A 21,445-nucleotide genomic window follows, 5' to 3' on the forward strand; every position below is an offset into this window, starting at 1 on the left:
TTTATTTCCGTCATCCTCTCTTTTCATTCACGCAATAGTTGGTCGAAAACAAAGCAGCGACAAAGCAAGACCTGCGCAGAACGCATAAAATTCGACAATTTACTTCTGCGCTCTGAGCTGTCGTCAGCTCTGTGAGTCTGTTCTTTTGCATGCCTGCATTCAGGGGGGCCGCTGAAAGACGTGTAATTTTGCCAGTCGAAATGGCTTCTTTGCTGAAGAAAAGACGGGCCAGGGAGTATAGAAAAGAGAAGTGCCATCCCCTTGTTTCTGCACAGGTCTTTTTCTCAGCCTATATAACCCGTCTTGCTGTCTGAATTTCTCAACTTTACTCCTGGTTTCTTAATTCTTCTTGCTTTAGCTTTTTCATTTGATGTGCCCGAATAGCCTAGGAAGCACTGAATTGAGACATGCATGGATCACATGCGTCCAAATCTTCTCATGAAGTAAGCGAAAGACAGGTTAACGTTTCTAGAAGTGAATGAAAATAAGGAAAGTTATGTCTGAGACAACTGAGCGCGTTAGATATATTGAAATCAATACATAGCGGGACCATAGCGTGTTGGCAAAATTCTAGGCATTGAGCACAAAAAAAAAAAAAAAAAAAAAAAACGAGTACGAATGTTCTCTCCTCCTGTTTTGGTTTCTTTAATTAATGTTAATTGAGGTAAATTTTAATACTAATCTCCACCTGTGGGTATCCATATTCTTCCGTCTGCTGCAGATTAATAGACTGAAAGGATTGGTTGTAGGCTTATTTAGTCTTTGATTTATCAACTCAAAGCAATTAAACGTGACGTAGTGATAGCTTATTGTCTGTAGCTTTGAAACATTGGTAGTAATTTCCTGGTGTTTGTTTTTTTCTTCTCTGCCGAGGCCAGCCCCATCTTCACCTGTTCCTGATGTGAATAAATTTGTCCGCCGCTGGCAGGCTAATTCTTCTTTAAGGTGCCCAGTTCACGTGTATTTCTCGATATTAACTTCCCCTGTAAATGCGGTACTCTAATAGCAATAAGAAAATTACTCATTTTTATAACTAAGAATCTTGAAATAATACAATAGGACTTCGGAACGATTTCGTCTAAAGGAAGTACTTTAATGTGAAGAAAAACGTTAGCAAATGGGCACTATCGCACTTAGTTTTTACGTGGTAATTCAATCTTCTTTTTGCACGAGTTGGTGCATTATGAATCTAAGAAACGTACTAGCGCAAAAGTATGCCACCGCAACACTAGACGACTTGACGTAACGCAGCGCTTGTGTCATGGCGTGTTCTCTCGTCTTGGGTTGCATGCTTTTGTGCCATTACATTTCTTAGATTTTATGTAGTCACTATGCGCGTGTATCAAATCCTGCAAACTCATGCCGAGAAAGGCTTCGCTGTCATGAGCGGACGTGATACTTCCGTGCGTCGGGCAGGTTGGCGGGGAAAAAAGAAGACAGGCGGTTAGAAGAACGAAATCGGTTTACACGCACTAATTACAAAAGCATATTGCATGGTTTAGACACGGTGGCTGACAAGAGCATGTCAGCTCGGTGTCGAGACAGGGCGGTTTCGACGTCGATCTCGACTTCCCTCTCGCTCCTTCTGTTCCAACGTAATCGCGCGCGCGCTTCTTTTATGCCCGCCGGCGTCCGTCCTTGCCCCTTCGAGCGTCGAGATGTCCGTGGCTCCAAAGGGGACATGAGAGGGAAGAGAATATGTGTGTGGCACCGCTAAATTGCTTCGCTAGGGCTCTGTAGCTGCAGTGGATGTCCGCCTCCACCGGGGCTTGTTTGGACGCGCTCCTCTGCTCGATGGGCGGATCGGGAGATTGGTGCGAGTCCCCGTGACTTAGGCAGGTGGCCAGCTTTCAGAGCTCCACTGCTTTGCAGGTGCAATAACTCAGTTGCAGCAGTGTCATAGTCGCTGAGAGATATAAAAGCAACGGTAGAAAAAATACCGTGGGCTCCAGAATATGTTTAACAGACTACTTAAATCTTTAACACGTATCGGCAAATTTTACATACCAAATTTTGTTACGTTATTATGTGGGCACTTGTATCAGTGATGACGTCAATTGTCTTTTTATTGTTTAATAGTATGTATAATAAAACTTCGTAAATTTCTGGATGAATAAACCGACGTAGGGAAGAGCTTAATGATCGCACGTGGGATGAACGAGACATTGTATACGTATTTGCGATGCGACATGTTTTTAAATGGTGTGACCGAAGATAAAGTATGAGAACGTTATGCAGAGATCCGTTGTCGCATTGTGTCTCGTAAAAAAACACACCAAATCTGTTTTTAGAAATGAGGAACACCTAGAAGTAACAATTATTCCGAATTGAGTTGCTCTTGGTGCACATGCACCACATCAGTCTAAAAAAAAAAAAAAAAAAAAGAAACCACCTAATATCTATCAGCTGATACCAATGCGCGTTTCAACAAGATATGAAACCCACTGCAGTGCCTAGAAAACCTTGACAGCCGGATGAAGTCTTTCTGATCGGTTGGCGTAACCACAATAAAATCGAAATAATGTTTGTAATCAGTTTAAGGGATTGTCTGCCAGACGGCTTCTTGCACTGCATGATACCCTTCTGCAAGGTTGGTTGCACTGCGACATATCAAACAGCTACGATCTTGGGGTGTCGCTCTGATCTTGGCATCATCCTAGCTTTCCGCCGCCAAAAACGATCGCCAGGCAAATAACCTCGCGGCGATAGGTACATCAAGAAATCGGCATTCAGGGAGTCAATATTTCAGGTTACTCCTGAATCAACAGGCCCCACCAACTGCTCCTCGAGGGTCTACAGTTGCTGGCCGATCAACCGAAAATGTCAGTGGGGTATGCTGACCGACAGCCAATTGCTTCAAATAAAATTGCGCAAGTCTAACGCATACTGACTCTGCCAGTGTATTCTTCACTGCTGCAACGGCGGACGAACTGCTCGACGCACGCCAACAAAGTTGGAGCTTGTGCAATAGAAGCCCTTTGGTTGCATCAGATCCGGTGCAAGGTTATGAACTTTCTACCTGTGCCCAGGGTTCCAGTTGCTTGACCCAATACGGCTATTTGCTTGGACAGTACGCTAATGTTGGCGACAGCTATCTAGTCCTATTGGACAGCGTGACGACAGCCCTACACCTGAGTGCTTAGACCGATCGGCACGTACGTTCTCTGGCACACGGCCTGAAATCGTTCTTTGACTAGCGCGACGAGCAGTTGCTCCTTATGTAAACAGAAAAGACGTTTACAAGCTCGCCGTCTACGACAGCGCACACTTTCACAACACCGACGGCGACTGCGGCAGCCCCAGCTTGGCCCTTGTAGTGGACCTCCTGTCCAACAGAAACGAAGATAATGGGAGATAATCATTTACGAAGAAAGCCAGGTTCCTCACCCCAGTTGTCGTTTCACAACTCGCCTCCAGCGCCACAGACCCGTGCGAGGAACTTAAAATTCATGACAAATTAATACCGGCCAGTTCTGCGACCCTTTAAAGGGCGCAGATGCTGATCACTATGTGCGTAGTTCGTTACCTGTCCCGGGCTACCACCTGCCTTGCTGTTCGAGCAATTTCATCTCGTTCATTTAATTCATCGCCTCGAAAGTACCAGTTGCGGGGTATTACAAATATAAAGTGGTTAATACAATCTGAAAAACAAACATTTTTCCTTTCTTTCGCGAGGTACCCAATACGCCGAAGACTGGTTGGTAGACGATTGCTGCGGTATAATGTCGTTGACGCCGGCGCAAGTCCTAGTAAAGAATAAAGTTGAATGCGTGCAGGATGGGGCGGGCAAGAAAGCGGGAACTTTGGCTTGTGCACACTTCTATTATAGGAAATTTATTCGTGCCAATAGGGCAGCATCCTAGGGTAAACAGGTTATATTGTTTTCTATGGTGCATTTTTAGGCAACTATAAAGGGATCTTAGTAACACAGAATTTATTATGTTAAAGCCCTGAACAGTAATAAACGTTGGCTTCTCTCATAGCCTGAGTCGCTTTGGGACGTTAAACCCCATAAACCAGTGATAAACTTTATTCAGCTCATAAAGTTGTTATAAGGAGGCTACTTTTTACTGGGGCGATAAAAAAAGAGATACGAATACAGCGACGCCTACGTTCTCAGCGGTTAGAAATTATGTTCACCTCACATTTTTGCATAAGAGGCACGAAAAACGCTCTTGAGTCGTCTATGACTGCTAGAGCCTCTACGACTGCATTATAGACGACTCTAGCGTCTTTATGTAGCCACTCGTGTGTAAACTCGATTGAAACAGTTTCGAATAGCTGAAGGTGGGCGTCGCTCTGTTCACATTTAATTATGCGACAAAAAACAAATAGCGTAGGTTACTGTATATAGTGAGCTTCTCGTTGTTCTATTTGCGATTATACGATCCGTCGTTTCCACCCATTTGCTAATATTCTTTTTTCTTGCTTCCCGTTCAATCGCATCTTTCTCCTCGAAACAAAGGAAGCAACGTTCGCACCATTTGCAGCTCCGGCACAGGGAAGTTCTGCGGTGACGCCCCCCACGGTGTTTCTAATAAAGTATCACGGACAGAAAGCTAAAACATGGAAGGAATGCGTCTGCATAAGTGGCCGGCTTCGGCATATAAGAGTACAAGCGTCAGGCAGGCGCGGAGCCTTCAGGTTGAACTGGTTCTCCCCACTGCTCGTGTAGGTTGCAGGCTAGACTCGCTTGTAATGATCGACCACCTTGTTATTATAGCCTCGATTTTCTGTGTTTGATAGTTACCTTTATCGTTTTAAAGTAAAATGACCATATTTTAAAATAGTAGCGCTCAAGTCCTTCAGAGAATGTTTTCAAATCCTTAAGTTTATTTTATACGCATAGAAATTTATCGTATGTATATTATAGCGCGATTATTGATTTCCTGGAATGCGTGTACAAGAAGCTTCAAGTAGCATAGAGTATCGTAGACGAGTGTCGAAGATGTGGGCCATCCTTGCTTCTTTCATTGCTTTCTTTATTGAAGAAACACCTGCATTGATGCCAATTATGTTCCAGTGTACATAATTGCCGGATAATCAACGCCGCAGTTCTCTTAGTTGGAATAAGTTTTATTCGAAGGGAAAAATATGCATCAACGATTTCTGAAAATATGGAGTTCAAAATAGAAAAAAAAAAATTGTTCAGAAGCCAGTCCTCAGCCGCGGCAGCGCATGAGCTCTTCTAATTGCACAGCCAGTTGACTAAAACTTTCCAATTACTATTTAACTAGCACATTGGGGTGTTTAGTGTCGAGGGGGGTTCGAGGCCGTGTAAAAGGCAGTGCAATATCAGTCTTTGAAATGAAGAAAACCACGTTTTCTAAAGCCCTATGCAGAGAGAGGAAATCGGCGCACAAAATCGACAATGAGCGCATAGAATGCACAGGAAACGCGGCGCAAACGCGACGTCCTCTGATGACGCGTTGCACTGACTATGGCGCCCAGTTAATTCCGCAATGCATGCTCTGTTGCGCAACGTGTGGTACAGAGTCGTTCACTCTTAATAGGAAGAACACGCTAGGAGGTGGTTGCTCTCAGCGAAGCGGAGTTGCGTGCACGGCCGTGTAGCACGCATAACGCATAAACACGCATAACACTTCGATGCTCAAACTGGTCGGACTGGTGGGCCAGAAAGAGGGGCCACGTGCTGGAGTGTTCATATTCAAAAGCGGACGATCTAAGAGCGTACGTACTTTTGTTTCACCTCTTAGTCCTAGGCAGGAGACAGTAATTTCCAAATGTGTTGTCGTCATTAATTTTCAAGGGGACAGAGAAAACAAAAAATTGGGGGACATTTAAGCTCCTCCATAAGGATATACGACGCGATATTATTATTAATGGCTTCCGCTTACCGGGTCCTCCTGCGGATCCTCATTTGCGTGTATCCACTTCACTACTTGCTTATTAATCTCTAACAACTTAATTCGTGCCTCTGTCATCTCGCAAATATTCATTAGCATGCAGTCGCAAGCTGTCCAGTTATGTGAAATACCAGCTGGCATAATCTTAAAGCCCTGTTAGGGAAAAAAAAACGGATTCCCTTGCTCAGCGGGGCTTTGTAAAACGAGTTATGTTCGTTACAACTACTTGTATACGGTGTTGTTTTGTCGACGGCTTCAAACTCCCCATTGGCACTATCCTCCCAATTGCGTTCACTGAAAAGTGAATTAGTGAGCTTTGGCTAATTTACTGTGAAGCTGGAGGAGTTTTTTTTTTTTTTACATTTCAATTACGCGCGACGTGGCTGGGAATTTCAGCCTGACAAAGAAAATAGATTTTTTTCCCATTTCGATCTTGCTACCTTTAAAAATGTTTTAGTGTTCGCCCAAACACCCGGTTGAACCATTGTCGTCTACTTCCAACGAGAAATAAACACCTTTTCCTGTCATGAAGACTAAACATTGTCCGTAGTTTGACGAAAATGTGCCATATTTTGCTTGTTGAATCTTTCTTATTTTGTTTTTGTTAGCGTGCCTTCTCAGCTACGGGATGGCGGCCTTCATCATAAAAAAGTTGGACACTGTTACAACTCTTATTGCTGGTTGATGTTTTCTAAAGCTTTCCTAGCCCTCATGAAAATTTGTTCTGTTCTTTGCATTGACTTCCGGTCAGCATTCTATTTTGCTGAGAAGCGCTATGGGAGACATCGTAGTGGAGGGCTCCGGGAATTTCGATAACCTGGGGCTCTTTAACGTGCAATGACATCACCATCGGGACGGTGTTCATGACCGTGACCTCCGATCGTGACAGTGTTCGGCTCGCGTAAGCGATATTTTGTGCTACTCCGTCTTGCCACTGTATAAGTACCGCCCCGAGGCCAACATTGCTAGCATCAGTGACTACGTCGGTTGCGGCGTCTTAATCGAAATGGGCGAGTATTGGGGGACTGTGTAGGAGACTTGAGAGCTCCTGAAAGCCTTGTTCTTGGTCGCCTCCCCACAGAAAGGGTATATCTTCTCTGGTTAGTGCTATCAACGGTTGAGCTATCTTGGAGAAATCTTGGCTGAAGCGTCGGTAATAAGAGCAAAGCCTTAGAAATCGCCGAAGTGCCTTTTTGTCGTTGGGTCGTTGAAAACTTGAGACTGCGGTTATCTTGTTGGGATCAGGGAGAACGCTTAGTTCATTAACACTGCCGAGAAAGCGAAGCTCCTTGAAAGCGGAATGGCATTTCTCAGGCTTGATCTTTAGTTGCGCGGAATTGAGGGCTTGAAGCACAATGCGCAGCCGGTCCAGGTGTTGCTAGAAAGTAGGCGAGAAAATGACATTATCTAAGTACACCAAGCACGACTGCTACTTCAGGCCTGATAAAACAGTGTCCATCATACGTTGGAATGTGGCCGGCGCCGAGCAAAAACAAAACGGGACAACTCGTATATGCCGCAGGGAGTCAAGAATGCATTTTTCTCTCGGTCCCGATGATCCACCTCTATTTGCCAGCATCTGCATTTCAGGTCTAATGAGGAGAATTATCTGGCATCACGTAGTCGGTCGAGGGCATCATCAATCCAGGTGAGCGGATAGACGTCGTTTTTGGTCATGGTATTTAGTTCCTGGTATTCGACACAGAATCGCAAGGTGCCATTTTTGTTTTTGACAAGGACCACTGGCGACGTTCATGGGCTCGTCAAAGGTGGGGTCTTGTCGTCCGAAAGTATTTCATCCACTTGCGGTTTAATGGCTTCACGTCCCTTAGGAGAAAATCGCTATGGGCGTTGGCATACTGGCACTTTTTCTCATCGATGATGAGGCGAGCTTGGCGACAGGGGTACGAGCGACATTGGAGCCCGTGGCTGAGAGAGAAGATTCCTCTGATCGGGCGTCAAGTTCGGGCTAACTTTAACGGTTTGAAATTCATTAGGAGGACAGCAGCGCAACCGTTTTGGAGTTGAATGTGTCCTCTAGCGACGGCTATTTCCTTCTCAAGCAGCAGAGGGAGGTGCTCATCCGCGATACCCTCATAGTCGTGAAATAAGTTGTGCCTCACTAGAATCAGCACACTAGACCGGGCTGGCACTCTCACGTCATCGTCGACGATACGCAAAACATTCAGTCCCAGACCTTTTTTTTTCATTGCGCGTCTTGACCCGCGCTTCTTTCATGTCAATGACAGCGCCGTTGGTCTGTGGGAAGTCTAGAGCAAGAATAAAGTCCTTCAAAAATTTGGAAAATACCACACATGCACCGACATACACAAAACCATGGACGCCGACCCGCGCTGTGCACTTGCCAGCTGGGGTAATCAAGTGACTCTCCGCCGTGCGAATGCTCGTACCAGAACTTTCTTCAGTTCTCGGGCGAGGCCATGGCTCATTACTGAATAATCGCCGCCGGTGTCGAGTGACGCGATGACATCAACACCTTCAATAGTTACATACAAATCGGAGGTAGCATGTCTGATGCTGTCGCTGCCTGGTCCCAGCGATATCTCGTCGATTCGGCGGGACGATGACGGAAGATCTTCACATTTCCCGACATCAGCGACCCTGACTCCGAAGCCCTCTGGTATTAGTTTTCTCGGCGAGGGTTGGGAGAGGGCGTCGGGGGATAGCTGTGACTTGGAGAACGGTAGCTCGTCGCTCGTCGGGGACGGATACCGACGCTCTCGGTAGCCGGACGTAATCGGATGCTGTCGCGCAGAAAGGTGGCTTGCGATCTCAGTAGGCCGTTCGCTATTCCGAGGGCAGGGGTCGTCCGATGCAAAACCCCGCAGACCGACGCGGCGGTACGGGCACGCACGTTAGAGGTGACGCGCTTCACCACGATAATAGCAGAGGGGCCGACGACCGGGGGCCCGCAGTACTTGACTTTTGCGTGGTCGCTAGTAAGTTGGCGGAGTGCAGTAACGAGGAGGACCTTGCGGCTCCATTGCTGAAGCTGCGGCGTTGATACCGTAGTCCAGCGTAGGAGCCTTACGTAGGATAGATGCGCATGCTGGTCTGGCGTCGAACCGGTAAGGAACATCAGGCACTTGTTCAGCTGCCGTATGCACGTCGTCCCGGACGACTTAAGCCAGTGAGGGAAAAGGTGGTGTGTTGCAAGGCATTCGGATGGCTTGCAGTTCCTCTCTCATGATTGAACGAATGACTTTGCGTAACGCGTCCGGGTCGCTGCCGACATGCATAGAGAGTGTGTCGGACCCAGTGATGTTGATGCCAGGGCTGCATTGGCGGCTCAGTGTTGCAGCGTTGTCTTTATGGTGGCAGCCTCACTGAGAAACTCCGCCACAGTGCGCGGTGGGCTGCGCACCAGTCCCGCGAAAAGCTCTTGCTTTACGCCCCACATCAGGTGGCAAAGCTTTTCTTCCGTCATGTGTGGGTCTGTGCGCTTGAAAATACGTGTCATGTCTTCAAAGAACATACGCACGTTCTCATTCTGGCGCTGGCTGCGCGAGTGTCGCACAGCTTCTGCTCATTCCTGGCGGTCGGTACTCGGGAAAGTGGCATTCAAATCCCGACAGATTGCTTCCCAGGATGGAAAACAAGCCTCGTGGTTTTGAAACCATGTCCGTGCAGACTCTTCAAGAGCAAAGTAGACGTTGCGCAGCTTGCACTCATCGCTCCAGCCGTTGTAACGAGCAACACGCTCGAAGGTCTCAAGCCAGTCCTCGGCGTCCTCGAACACGTCGCCATGAAGAAACGGCAGTGTTCACGGCTGATGACACAAGATGGGTGCGGGAAGCCTGCCTTCAGATGTACTTGCAGCTGGTTATACGGCCATCTGAGGCTGCGTTGTCCTCGTAGCGGCCGGAAGGTGTCCTTATTTCGGGGGTTCTACATGTAGGCAGCGGCTGAGGCGCTGACGAACTGGAGTAAGCCGCGTAGGGACAGGTAGATTATACAGGACTGGAATCGTACCCGGCACTCCCTCCACCAGATTTGTAACGTACCGTTACACAAAAGGCAATCTGACACACACACATACACACACACACACACACACACACACACACACACACACACACACACACACACACACACACACACACACACACACACACACACACACACACACACACACACACACACACACACACACACACACACACACACACACACACACACACACACACACACACACACACACACACACACACACACACACACACACACACACACACACACACACACACACACACACACACACACACACACACACACACACACACGCACACGCACACGCACACACGCACACACACACACACACGCACACGCACACACGCACACACGCACACACGCACACGCACGCACAGACAGACAGACAGACAGACAGACAGACAGACAGACAGAGAGAGAGAGACACACACACACACAAACGCCCATATATATATGTATATATATATATAGGTGCCGCACTGCTGTCACTCTTGAATGTGGGAATATGCTCCCCTTTCAATGCGGTAGCATTAAAGGCCTCGTTGCCCAGAAAATCCGGCGTCGGTGCGGATCGCGTTGCGGGCGAAAATGGCGGGCATGGTTCTGGCAGGTTTTGGCAGCTGACATGGCCGGCCACTGATTGGTTTGCGGGTAGTGTGACTTCATGTGACCATATAGCATGGTTGCTTTGGCAGAAACTACCAACTCGGGTTGATCATTTGAGGCTGGAAGGTGAAATAAGTATCAACCTTCCAGTAAGTACTCTTGGATGTCGTATCAGGCACTCTACTTCTAGACCACGCAGATACACTCGTATGGCTTGGCGATATGTCGACTGGTCGCCTACGCTTTCGCTTCATAGCCTTAAATGCGGAGGTTAAGTGTCCTCCATAATTTCTTTTTTTTTTTTGTTTTCCTTTTTGCGTCTTGGGTAAAAGGGGTTTCATAAATGTAAAGCCACAAAAGAAGGAAGAAAACTGTAGCAAATTTTTGTTGCTTACGAGTTGTGGTATTTTAGTAGAGAAATCCAAAATAACATTGATCATCCGGGGTTTTAAAACCTGTGCTGACACCGCACAGCACATAGGCGCTTTTTACATTTTCCCTCCGTCGAAATACGGCCGCCGCTTCAGGAATCAAAGCGGATGCTTTGGTATAAGTGTCTGAATGCCAAACCACTGAGCCACTGTGGCAGGTTCGTTGCATGCGAATTCGCAGCGCGTCACGTGGTATATTTTACGCTGGCATGGGGAGCGCTTCCTATGCTGAAAGCAGCGTCTTGATTTGCATTCGTGTTAGAAGAGGAAAGTCACAGATCGAAGCGGATTCTTCGTTGTTACCTTTCGGCAGGGCTTGAAGACGACGTAAACATATTTATCGAGGCTCCGAATGCTTGCGAGTACGTTTCTGCAGGTCACTTGGTGCATTGCTCGACTTTGTTTTTAACGAAATCAGACAACACAGCAAGAAATGAGGTTGACAGGACAGATCGCTCTGTTGTTCTTTCCTGTGCTGTCTTTATGCGCTAAAACCTAAATTCAGCAGCTCTGACTGCTCTGTGTTATTTCAGGACTACAAAATAAACTTTCGGTTGTTTTCACTTTAGATGAAATTTACATTACACATGTGTCTCCTGACAGGTAATAACCCAGATTGACCTTTGTGTTCTAGCATGTATTTTTGGAAAGTGCGAAAGTTATATCGTTTGGGTTACTTTTGCTGACCAAGTGAACTTAGTGGTAAGCGGCTTGATTGTTGCTACTTGCTGGAACTGTTTTCTGTTTTTGCATTCAGAAGGCAGTGACATCTACACTGTAATGGATGATCACTATCGGACGTGTTGGGCGATTGCGTGTCCTTCAATCTAGATATTCAATTAGTTCATACCTAGGTATTCAACTTGCTTAGCTGTGACAATTCTCTTTCATGTCGCCACATTTTTATACCCTCATTCCTGGAATTTTTTTCCACTATTACTGGTGTTTCCCCGAAATATTTCCTTTCATTCTTGTTGTTTTTTTATTCCTGGAGTTACAGCTGGGGGATCATTCCTAGCGACTTGAGTGAAACAGCGCGAAAGAAGCCCGAAGGCGAAGCGAAGAAGGGACATGAAAGTGCGCTAACTGACAACTGTCCCTTCCTGTCCCTTCTTCGCTTCGCCTTCGGGCTTCTTTCGCGCTGTTTCACTCAAGTCACAATGAACCAACTAGCCCAGCAAAATGTTCTGCTTGATCATTCCTATTTTGTTGCAGGATGGTGCTATCGAGTTTGAAGAGTTCATCAGAGCCCTGTCGGTGACGTCAAGAGGGAACGTAGAAGAAAAGCTAGACTGTGAGTGCGGGAATCATTTTTCTGTCTAGCAATTCTCGCCGTGTTCAGAGTGCGATTGCATGAAAAGAAAAGAAAAAAAAAAACAAAAAAAAAACACGAGCCTTAATGCAGATACGTTAAATTATTCTCTTTTAACTGAGTTGAACGACATATTAAGCTTACTCCGCGCAACATTGACTATCATTTAAAGGCAAACTTACACGCTGTTGCACAGCTACTTTGTGCAAGACAAGTTTTCAGCATATTGGGTTGTGCAGCGTGCAGTTGCGATCAAATAATTAAATTTATATTTATTGACCGTGCGTCTGCAAATATTTTAAAATCTATATTTGAAATTAATTGTCTTAGCTTATTCAATCAAGGGTGCCCATTGTATATCAAAAGCGTCTTGTTCGAATAGACTAGCCGCACGTAACTGATTATTCATAATGGGGCCGAAATAGTGGTCCTGTTATAGTTGTACATACGATGGCCCCAACATATCGAAATAAAGACCTTGGAAGAAAAACAAATCTATAGCAAATGCAATCTTGGTCACAATGCCAATTAAAGTACCGTACACGAAGCGACTGCTCTGCTGCCTATCAGCTGAATGTTTCCTTTAGGGAAAAATGACCTTCAAGCTTGAGCATCACCTAAATAATAAGCCCCTACAGGCTAAAGCTGGAATAATGAGGAAATAAATAGACAAATACTTATAGGCAGTGGTGGAACGTAGACTTAGAAAGAGCAGATAAAGAGCACTGCTCATTGTTATTATATCAACATCGGGTATGATGGCGTCACACAGTGTGTTACGAATGTCTCGCTATAAAACGTTATAGCACTTGCGTGACCGAAACGACCTTGGCAAAAGTAGACATTTCAGCGAGAACCATAAAATGAAACTGAACCACTAATTGAATTAGGCAGCAAGATCGGGAATCTGAGGTATAACTTTGTCAAATATTGAACAGCGAACCAGGAAGAGTAGCTGCTAATTTTACCACAAAAGAGCCGCTGGGTATGGAAGGCAAGTTGTTGGACTAACGGTTAATTTGCAGCAGAGCGTTTTTAGTTCGCACTACAGTTTTACCATTTTTGTTTTGTACCGTGCTTTCATACCGAGGAGAGGGGTGTCCGGTCTGTTGTCGAAAGCCTGAATAGGCCGGTTGTCGGGTTTTTTTGACAGCTAGCCTACAGGCTCTGGCCGAGGCCTTTGTTTGAATAAACCACGCGGCCACTAGAGAAACAAGCATTAGGCAATTTTTCACTGTTACCACTTTGTGTTGCTCACTGCTCTCATCGCTCACGAAAAGCACGGAATAAGGACCACGAACAGAACACGAAATGACAGCGAGCTGCAAGGAGGATCAGCAACGGCAGAGAAATTACGCTGTAATTGTTTTTTTGTTTTTTTTTTTAAAGCACGGATCGAAGGAATGAACAGCCTGAATTTGAGCGGCACGTGGATACTTGATCAGCTAAGGCAACAAATCGCGGATTAGTGCGCGAACCGAGATTAAGGAGAGACGCTCCAACATTTTTTACGCAAAAAAAAAAAAAAGAAAACGAGCTAAATGTGCAGAAGGGCCATCAGCTCTTCTTGCTGCAGTCTCGTCATTGCATTAGAGGAATACCGAAGCAAAATTCGAAAGTCCGAAGAAAACTGAAGATCAATTTAGTGTGTCATTGTACCAAGACACGTATAGTCGTCACTTCGGGTGGTTTTTAGCGGGTGGCCTTGCGTCCAGATTTTATGAGCCCACGGCAAGCCACTGCGTTAAACGCGAGGAGAAGGTTGTGACGTCATAACATCGTTATCGAGCAAGTCGTTAGCTGTGGTACTTGAAATGCACCATGGCATAGCTTTTTGACATAAAACCTGGCTCTGCTCGTCCCCCCAAAAAACGCCGAGCATGCGAAGAATGCGACTCGGACGATTAGATACCTCTATATTTACGGGAATAAAATAACAAAGGCGGTCATGGCTCAAGCCGTCAATGAGGACGACCAAGTGAGGGCAGTGGACGTACCAATCAGGGTTGGCGGCTCCCAGAGTGTTTGTCAAGCACAGATTTCATAGTATGAAAATAAAAAATGAGCCAGTGCTGAAGTAGGGATGTTTGTGATGCGTTGAGTGAACCCAGCTCTCGTGGCGGTTTCAGCAATTCCACGTTCCTTTCATTCTTGGACAAAAGCGAGCGAACTATTACGACAGATTTATTTGAGCGTATCTCCTACATCGAAATCAGCTGGCTCTTACTTTGGACAGTGCGGTGACAAATGTTACAGGTGCACTTAATTTGGATGTAAGTTTTGAGGAGACACTAACAAACTTGACCGTCTAAAACTGGTGACATAAAAAGTGTCTGCGTTATCTTCCTAGGCATCTTAAGCGAAGCAGGCCTCGGTGATGTAAGACACCAATACGATGACTGCCTTCTGTGATCGCGGCTAATACTTCGTTTTCGAATACTCCTCACAGGGGCTTTCAGACTGTATGACGTGGACAGCGACGGTTACATCACGCGTGAAGAGATGTACAACATCGTCGACGCCATTTACCAAATGCTGGTAAGGAAATAAATGCTAGTAATAGATGTGAAAAATGAAACAATTCTACGTTCATTGAAGGTGTTGAAAGTTGTCTGGGCATTGCCGCGGGACACTTTTGTAAGGACTGTATTATCGACAGTGCATATAGCAGACACCCGTTATAACGGGTGAGCTCGTGAAGGTGAACCTTCTTGGAGATACCTTTTATTGCACCGAAGGTTGAGAGGATTGAAAAAGAGCAACCTCGGATGTATGAGCGTGCTGGAAAGCAAGTTCGTGGAAAATAAGAAGTTACGATGCGATGCCATTTGTTGTTTATTAAGCAGTTTGAGTGGATTTTCAGCTGCCATAGTAACGCCAACATAGTTAACGGTACATGTTTAGTTGCTGAAACGGTAGGACAGAAATGTCCAATGCTAGTGCGGCTTGGAATCGCTCAGCGCAGACTGACAGTGGAAGAAACAGCGGCTGGCAGGCACGGCAGAGAGAAGCTAAAATATGTCTAGGTAATTAAGGGCAGCATCTACCGCTTGTATAGCTTCATTCGAGCTTAAAATGCTTAAGAGATCAAATTAAGAGAAAATATAAATTTGCATGAGATATGCAAAAAGAGCTGCGCGGCTGACAAGACGTTTATTCTAGGCTGTTGGCGTTTTCTTGTTACCTATACAAGTAAGACTGGTCGACTCGATGGGTGTTACGTGGCGGACGTGAAGACTGCGCGAGCGCCTCTGCTTCAAGCGCTGCGAAAGTTTCCTCTCAACGGCGGGGTCACCGCATAAATGTTGCAAAATAGTTAACACTGTCAGAATGACACGATAGGATGCATCTAGGATTTTTTTTTTATCGTCGTAGTTTCTGCGCGTCTATAAGGAATCTTCGTTTCCCCCATAGTATACTTCATCAGGAATAACCAAGCGTGGCACATGTACCTGCGCACTGGGTACCTATCTTTTCTTCGTTTCCCTCTAAGTATTCTTCATAAAGTGTAGCAAAGCGTGGCACACGTGCCTGCGCACTGGTTCCCCATCTTTGTTTCTTCGTTTCCCCAGTAGTATTCTTCATCAGATGTAACAAAGAGTGGCACATGTGCCTGCGTACTGGGTCCCCATCTTTGTTTCTTCGTTCCACAGTAGTATTCTTCATCAGGTGTAGCAAAGAGTGGCACATGTGCCTGCGTAATGGGTCCCCATCTTTGTTTCTTCGTTCCCCAGTAGCATTCTTCATCAGGTGTAGCAAAGAGTGGCACATGTGCCTGCGTACTTGGTCCCCATCTTTGTTTCTTAGTTTCCCAGTAGTATTCTTCATCAGGTGTAGCAAACAGTGGCACATGTGCCTGCGTACTGGGTCCCCATCTTTGTTTCTTCGTTCCCCAGCAGTATTCTTCATCAGGTGTAGCAAAGAGTGGCACATGTGTCTGCGTACTGGGTCCCCATCTTTGTTTCTTCGTTCGCCAGTAGTATTCTTCATCAGGTGTAGCAAAGAGTGGCACATGTGCCTGCGTACTGGGTCCCCATCTTTGTTTCTTCGTTCGCCAGTAGTATTCTTCATCAGGTGTAGCAAAGAGTGGCACATGTGCCTGCGTACTGGGTCCCCATCTTTGTTTCTTCGTTCGCCAGTAGTATTCTTCATCAGGTGTAGCAAAGAGTGGCACATGTGCCTGCGTATTGGGTCCCCATCTTTATTTCTTCGTTCCCCAGTAGTATTCTTCATCAGGTGTAGCAAAGAGTGGCACATGTGCCTGCGTATTGGGTCCCCATCTTTGTTTCTTCGTTCCCCAGTATTATTCTTCATCAGGTGTAGCAAAGAGTGGCACATGTGCCTGCGCACTGGGTCCCCATCTTTGATTCTTCGTTTCCTCCATGGAATTCTTCATAAGGTGTAACGCATGACACATGTTCGTGCGCACTGTCTGAGTTGCGGTAATTGTAAAAAACCTCATACGTACTGTGCCATAGGACTAGATAGTCTTGCTATGCTCCCTAGAAAGGAGCGACAACGGCGTTCGTTTCAATTTCTCCACCTAAATTTAGGTACTGTTACTTTTCAATGAGTTTCATTTCTACACACCTCGAGAATCTACGATGGTCGTCCTCTGTACAGTGGCACCATGATCAGCGAACCATTGTTTGTTGAAAGTTTAACCTATATTTTTTTTTTGTATAGAAATACATGTCTCCTTTGTCAGTAAGCGCAGATATAGGCAAAATACGTCCACAGGCATTGGGTCTCTTGGGAACCGACACAAACGAGAATAGCGCCTGCAAATTTGTTCCGTTATGCTCGCGAGCCGTTCACTCCATTATTTCCTTCTTTTTCTCAACAGGGAAACCAGGCGAAGGACAATGCCGAGGAGTCTCCCCGGGAGAGGGTGGACAAAATATTCGAGCAATTGGACAAGGTATCTGTCATATCTGCCGTTATCTGATGGTTTTACGACTGATGATTACGATGTAGAATTGTATGCTCGCGTCACTACATAAGCACTGTCAGAGTTGTGCGACGACGGTGATAACTGAAACCGGCTGAGAGTTCTTGTCTACGTCGACTAGAGCGAACTCCAATAAAATTCGAGAGCTTTCGGCTACGCCACGCTACGAAAGCGACGTAAAACAACTTCAAATAATGTCTTAGAGAACTTTACTGCTGTCGGGAGTTGACAGTATTGCCGTGCTTCTAGGCTGCTCCGCGAAGAAAGTACAGAACAAGACAAGAATGGAAGAATACATAATTATTGTAACACGCCAGTGTTTAAGACTCGGCATCGATTGCATGAGTGCAGTCCAGGACGCTGGAAAGGCAGTATTTTAATTTATTCTAATTCAAAAAGCAATGAATACTGGATATGGGCAAGAAGAATACACGTTTTATGTGCTCGTGTTGTCTTATTCGATTTCGCTTGGCTACTTCTTAGCCAACAAAGATTGAGATATGTACATTGTCGGCGATGAGAGTGGCGAGGATTTCTCATCGTACTCTCAGAGCGGAGCATAAGTTTGGAAGCACTTACTTAGGCCAGTAATATAAAACTGCGAGCGGAGAAACAACAATCAAATAGCGCGCTGAAGATAGCGTTTCTTTATACGCGTAGTAATGACACCAATTGTCGCTATACTGGGACGTGTACTACTTTCTTCGACAAAGAAGCGAATAAAAAAGATTTCCCTCGCCGCATTCTTTTATCGGTCTTCAAATATTCAGCAAAAAGTACGAATGGATTTACCTTCGCATGCCGTTGGGGACAAACTGTGGGCGGATGAAGAAAAGGAAAAAAGAAGAAGAAAAGCGCTCAGCATGGGAACCTGCTTGCAGAAAAAAAAGTTTATAGGTTCCACGGACCACCGTATCAAGCAATGTGAAGGGAACAAAGCCGAATACTGCAATGGGTCCAACATGCTGTGTCAACTCTTGGTGCAGGCTTTATCGCCTCATTCAGTACAGCTGTGGCCTGCATCTTCGCGGCACCTATGAATAGAGCCGGTTGTGGGCAGCTGACAGTTATTCACTTGAAGCAGCGCAGTGTTCGGTTGGATATAACCCTTTGCAAATGCACTGCATTATGACTGAATGTCTTTGCAGAATCTTAATACAAAAAGTCGCATAAATTTAGATGCAATTGTCGACCTGATATTTTATAATGCGACAGTAGTTTGGTCTCCAAAAGGCATGCCCCTTGTGTACCGCAATAGAAAATTACATACCAAGAAAATTTTCTCTCGGAGAAGGGGGGGGGGGGGGGGGGGGATATGTGTAAACTTTTATTGACAGCAGGCGGGAATTATTCATGTAGGTATGGAATATTCGAATATATATGAATATACAAAATATTCATGGAGATGGGGGGGGGGGGAGGGGGGGGAGAGGTAGAGTATTATTTGAAGAGCCAACGTCCTCCAATAATTAACATAATTATTGCATATAAGCCTTTTTTCTGAGTGTTTATGAAATAAGAGACAAATTCAGCTGCCAAAATTACTGCTCATAAGGTTTTATTTTCCGTCTTCGGCAGAAATATTAGGCTGTAGAGCTTAAACTTGGGAACGCCAAGAAAATAAAGTGTGGCGCACAGAAAAGTTGGTAAACAAACCATGGAGATGGTAGAGAGGCGCACCTGGATCGAGGTTGTTTTTGAGATCGGTGACTTCTGGCACGGCGTGTCTGGCTACCATAAAAAGAACTCCGTGATGCTGCTACGAATGATCGCCTCTCATGCATTAAGAGAAGTCGAGCGTTCGTTGCGCTCCCGCCGAATAAATATCCCATTCGCGGCGCACGCATTTCTGGAAGGACGGCCGCGAAAGCACCGGAAATGCGTCGTGCGATGCAGCGCGCCCAGTTGACAGCTGCTAGGCGCTGGCGACATCGCGCCGAGATAGCACTGCCCGGAACTTCACGCTACGAGAAGAAGAAAAAAGGGATAAACAAAGAGAGCACACCAGACGCCTCCGTCTCATAAATTTGAAATACTTCATGTTCATCGTCGACATGCACGCATCTTTCCTTTCCGCTCTTTCTCTTTGCGTACAGTGTTACGGGGAACGATTGCATAATTGACAGATCCGCTTACAGCAAAACGTTCAGCTCTTGCTTCCCCATCTGAGGACATGTCGGCATGGAAACGGCTCGACGTGAAATACAGCGTAAGCATTGAGATGATGCCTGTTACGTATAGAGGATGATAATTTTGAGCTTCTGTAGCGAAACCGCGATTTCGAGCATTTAGTCGAAGTGCAGATAACGCAACAGAGCCCAAAATCTAAAGCTGCTGCAATGCTTGACCATCACAACATAGGATTATGTTATCCAACGTGCAGCATAATCCAGACTTTTGACCAACTAAGACCTAAAGCCAGGCAAAAGGTTGCGCTTTTGCTTACATCCTACACAAACCACGTTAACCTATTCGCACACATTTATTCGCGATACCTGATCGCAGATAACAAATATTTCTTGAAACTGACTGTGTCAATCACTGATTCGATCAATCAATCAATCACCCAATCAATAAAAGTATCTCTTTTGCGCAAGTTTACATTACAGGGCGAAAACGCTAGCTGTAGAAAAGCTGCCACATTGCAGCTTGACTGGGCTCCAGCTGCCCATCAGCACTAAATTAATTTCATTCCTACATAAATAAATGTTTTGTTTTGGTTCATGCGATTTAACGTTCCGAAAAGAATAAGGCGGTGAACAACTTGATAGTGCAGAGCTCCGCATAATTCCGACCACCTTGGTTTCATTACCGTGCACTGACGTCGCGAACTACACGGGCGCCACGCATTTAACCACCATAAGGCAGCCACGGCCGGGAACGAGCCCGGGTTAAGTAATCGAGCGTACTAACCACTGAGCCACTGCGTCTGTACGCAAATAAATCACCATACCAACCATGCCGTAATAGGATTAGAGAAAAGGAAACGAAAAAAAGAAAACGGAACTTATTACTGCAGTTTAAATACGCTACGGTATGGACATGCAGAAATGAAGAAACACAATGCAGTTTGAGAGGAAAGGCCTAATGTTCATTGCGTGCAAATGTTTTTCAAAGAAAAAAACATTATGAGGTCAGTCCCACGTAACATATGTTATAATAAGGACTGGCACTCCTCGAATGGCATGAAAGTGGGCAATGGTGTAGAAATTAAAAGCACAAAGTAAGTGAACAAAGCGTAAGCAGACAAAAAAGAAAATCAGAAGAAAGTAGTGTGATAGAACTACCGCACAAACAAGGTGAATAATCCACTTATCCGATGACAGCATTGTTTACAGGGATCAATATATTACTGCCCGTGTTAATAAACTGCATGTTGTGGATTCAGGGTGGAAGGAGAGAAAGAGGATGGCTACACGGTATGAAAGAGCACTGAACAAAGGTGGAGGGGGGGCCTCAGTTCGCAAGCAGAGCCAACGGTTCCGCAAGTGGACTTGTCTCCGTCTTTGATAATTGTTCTCCTGCATCTGTATTCTTTATTAGGTCCCTTTGGAATGTCTGTACTCTTTCAAGAAAGCCGTGTCAGTATCGAACCTGCCTTAGGTGCTAACTCATCATTCACACCGCATTGTAGTTTATTCCTGCTGCTGCCACGTGATCACTGGTTCCAGACTGAGAAATACACACCGAAGGAACATTTTTTCACTCCTTGACCTACCTCTTTCACCGCGCCCTCCCATCTTCCCCCTCCCTAGCTTTTCTTGTTCGGAAGCAAAAGCGTATTTAAACCACCCGCCAGTGATGATCGCGCTGCCTAGACGAAGACAAGTCCACTTGTCGAAACGTTGGCTCGACTTCCGAACTGAGGCTCTCCCTCTACACTTGTTCAGTGCTTTTTCATAGACTGCGTGTTGTGACAAAATTTGTACCATGTCCTTTAACATTTCACTCTTTCACGATTGTTCGTAAGAAGCCAGCAAAATCGATTACCACCTTTTGCAGCCACGTACAAATTCAATCAACAATTCTGTGATGCCTGAAAATATGTGTTTTCGGTGGCATTTATGCTTTCTTACAAAGATTATTCTCATGCTGATGACGTTTCTATCATAGATTACATGGAAAATTGTCTTGCCGATTTTAACAGCGCCAGTGTCTGTTCCCTTTGGAATACTTTCAAAAGTATGTGTCTTCACTGCATAGAAAAATTTATACCTACTAAGAGAAAGAAAGTTCACAAGCGTACAGCCTGGACGACACGCGATGT

General features: G+C 45.6%; 1 protein-coding gene across 1 annotated transcript in view; it reads left to right on the forward strand.

Moving 5' to 3' along the window:
• LOC146203685 (frequenin-1-like) overlaps nt 1-21,445 on the forward strand; it is a 37,802-nt gene that overhangs the window by 9,521 nt on the left and 6,836 nt on the right. The window contains exons 4-6 of the mRNA XM_084603204.1: nt 12,131-12,209; nt 14,677-14,765; nt 17,074-17,148. Of these exons, the coding sequence (XP_084459330.1) occupies nt 12,131-12,209; nt 14,677-14,765; nt 17,074-17,148 (243 nt within the window). The remainder of the gene's footprint in view (nt 1-12,130; nt 12,210-14,676; nt 14,766-17,073; nt 17,149-21,445) is intronic.

Source organism: Amblyomma maculatum, chromosome 1 (genome assembly GCF_055883805.1).
Source record: "Amblyomma maculatum isolate TAMU_Amacu chromosome 1, ASM5588380v1, whole genome shotgun sequence".
Lineage (NCBI taxonomy): Eukaryota > Metazoa > Arthropoda > Arachnida > Ixodida > Ixodidae > Amblyomma > Amblyomma maculatum.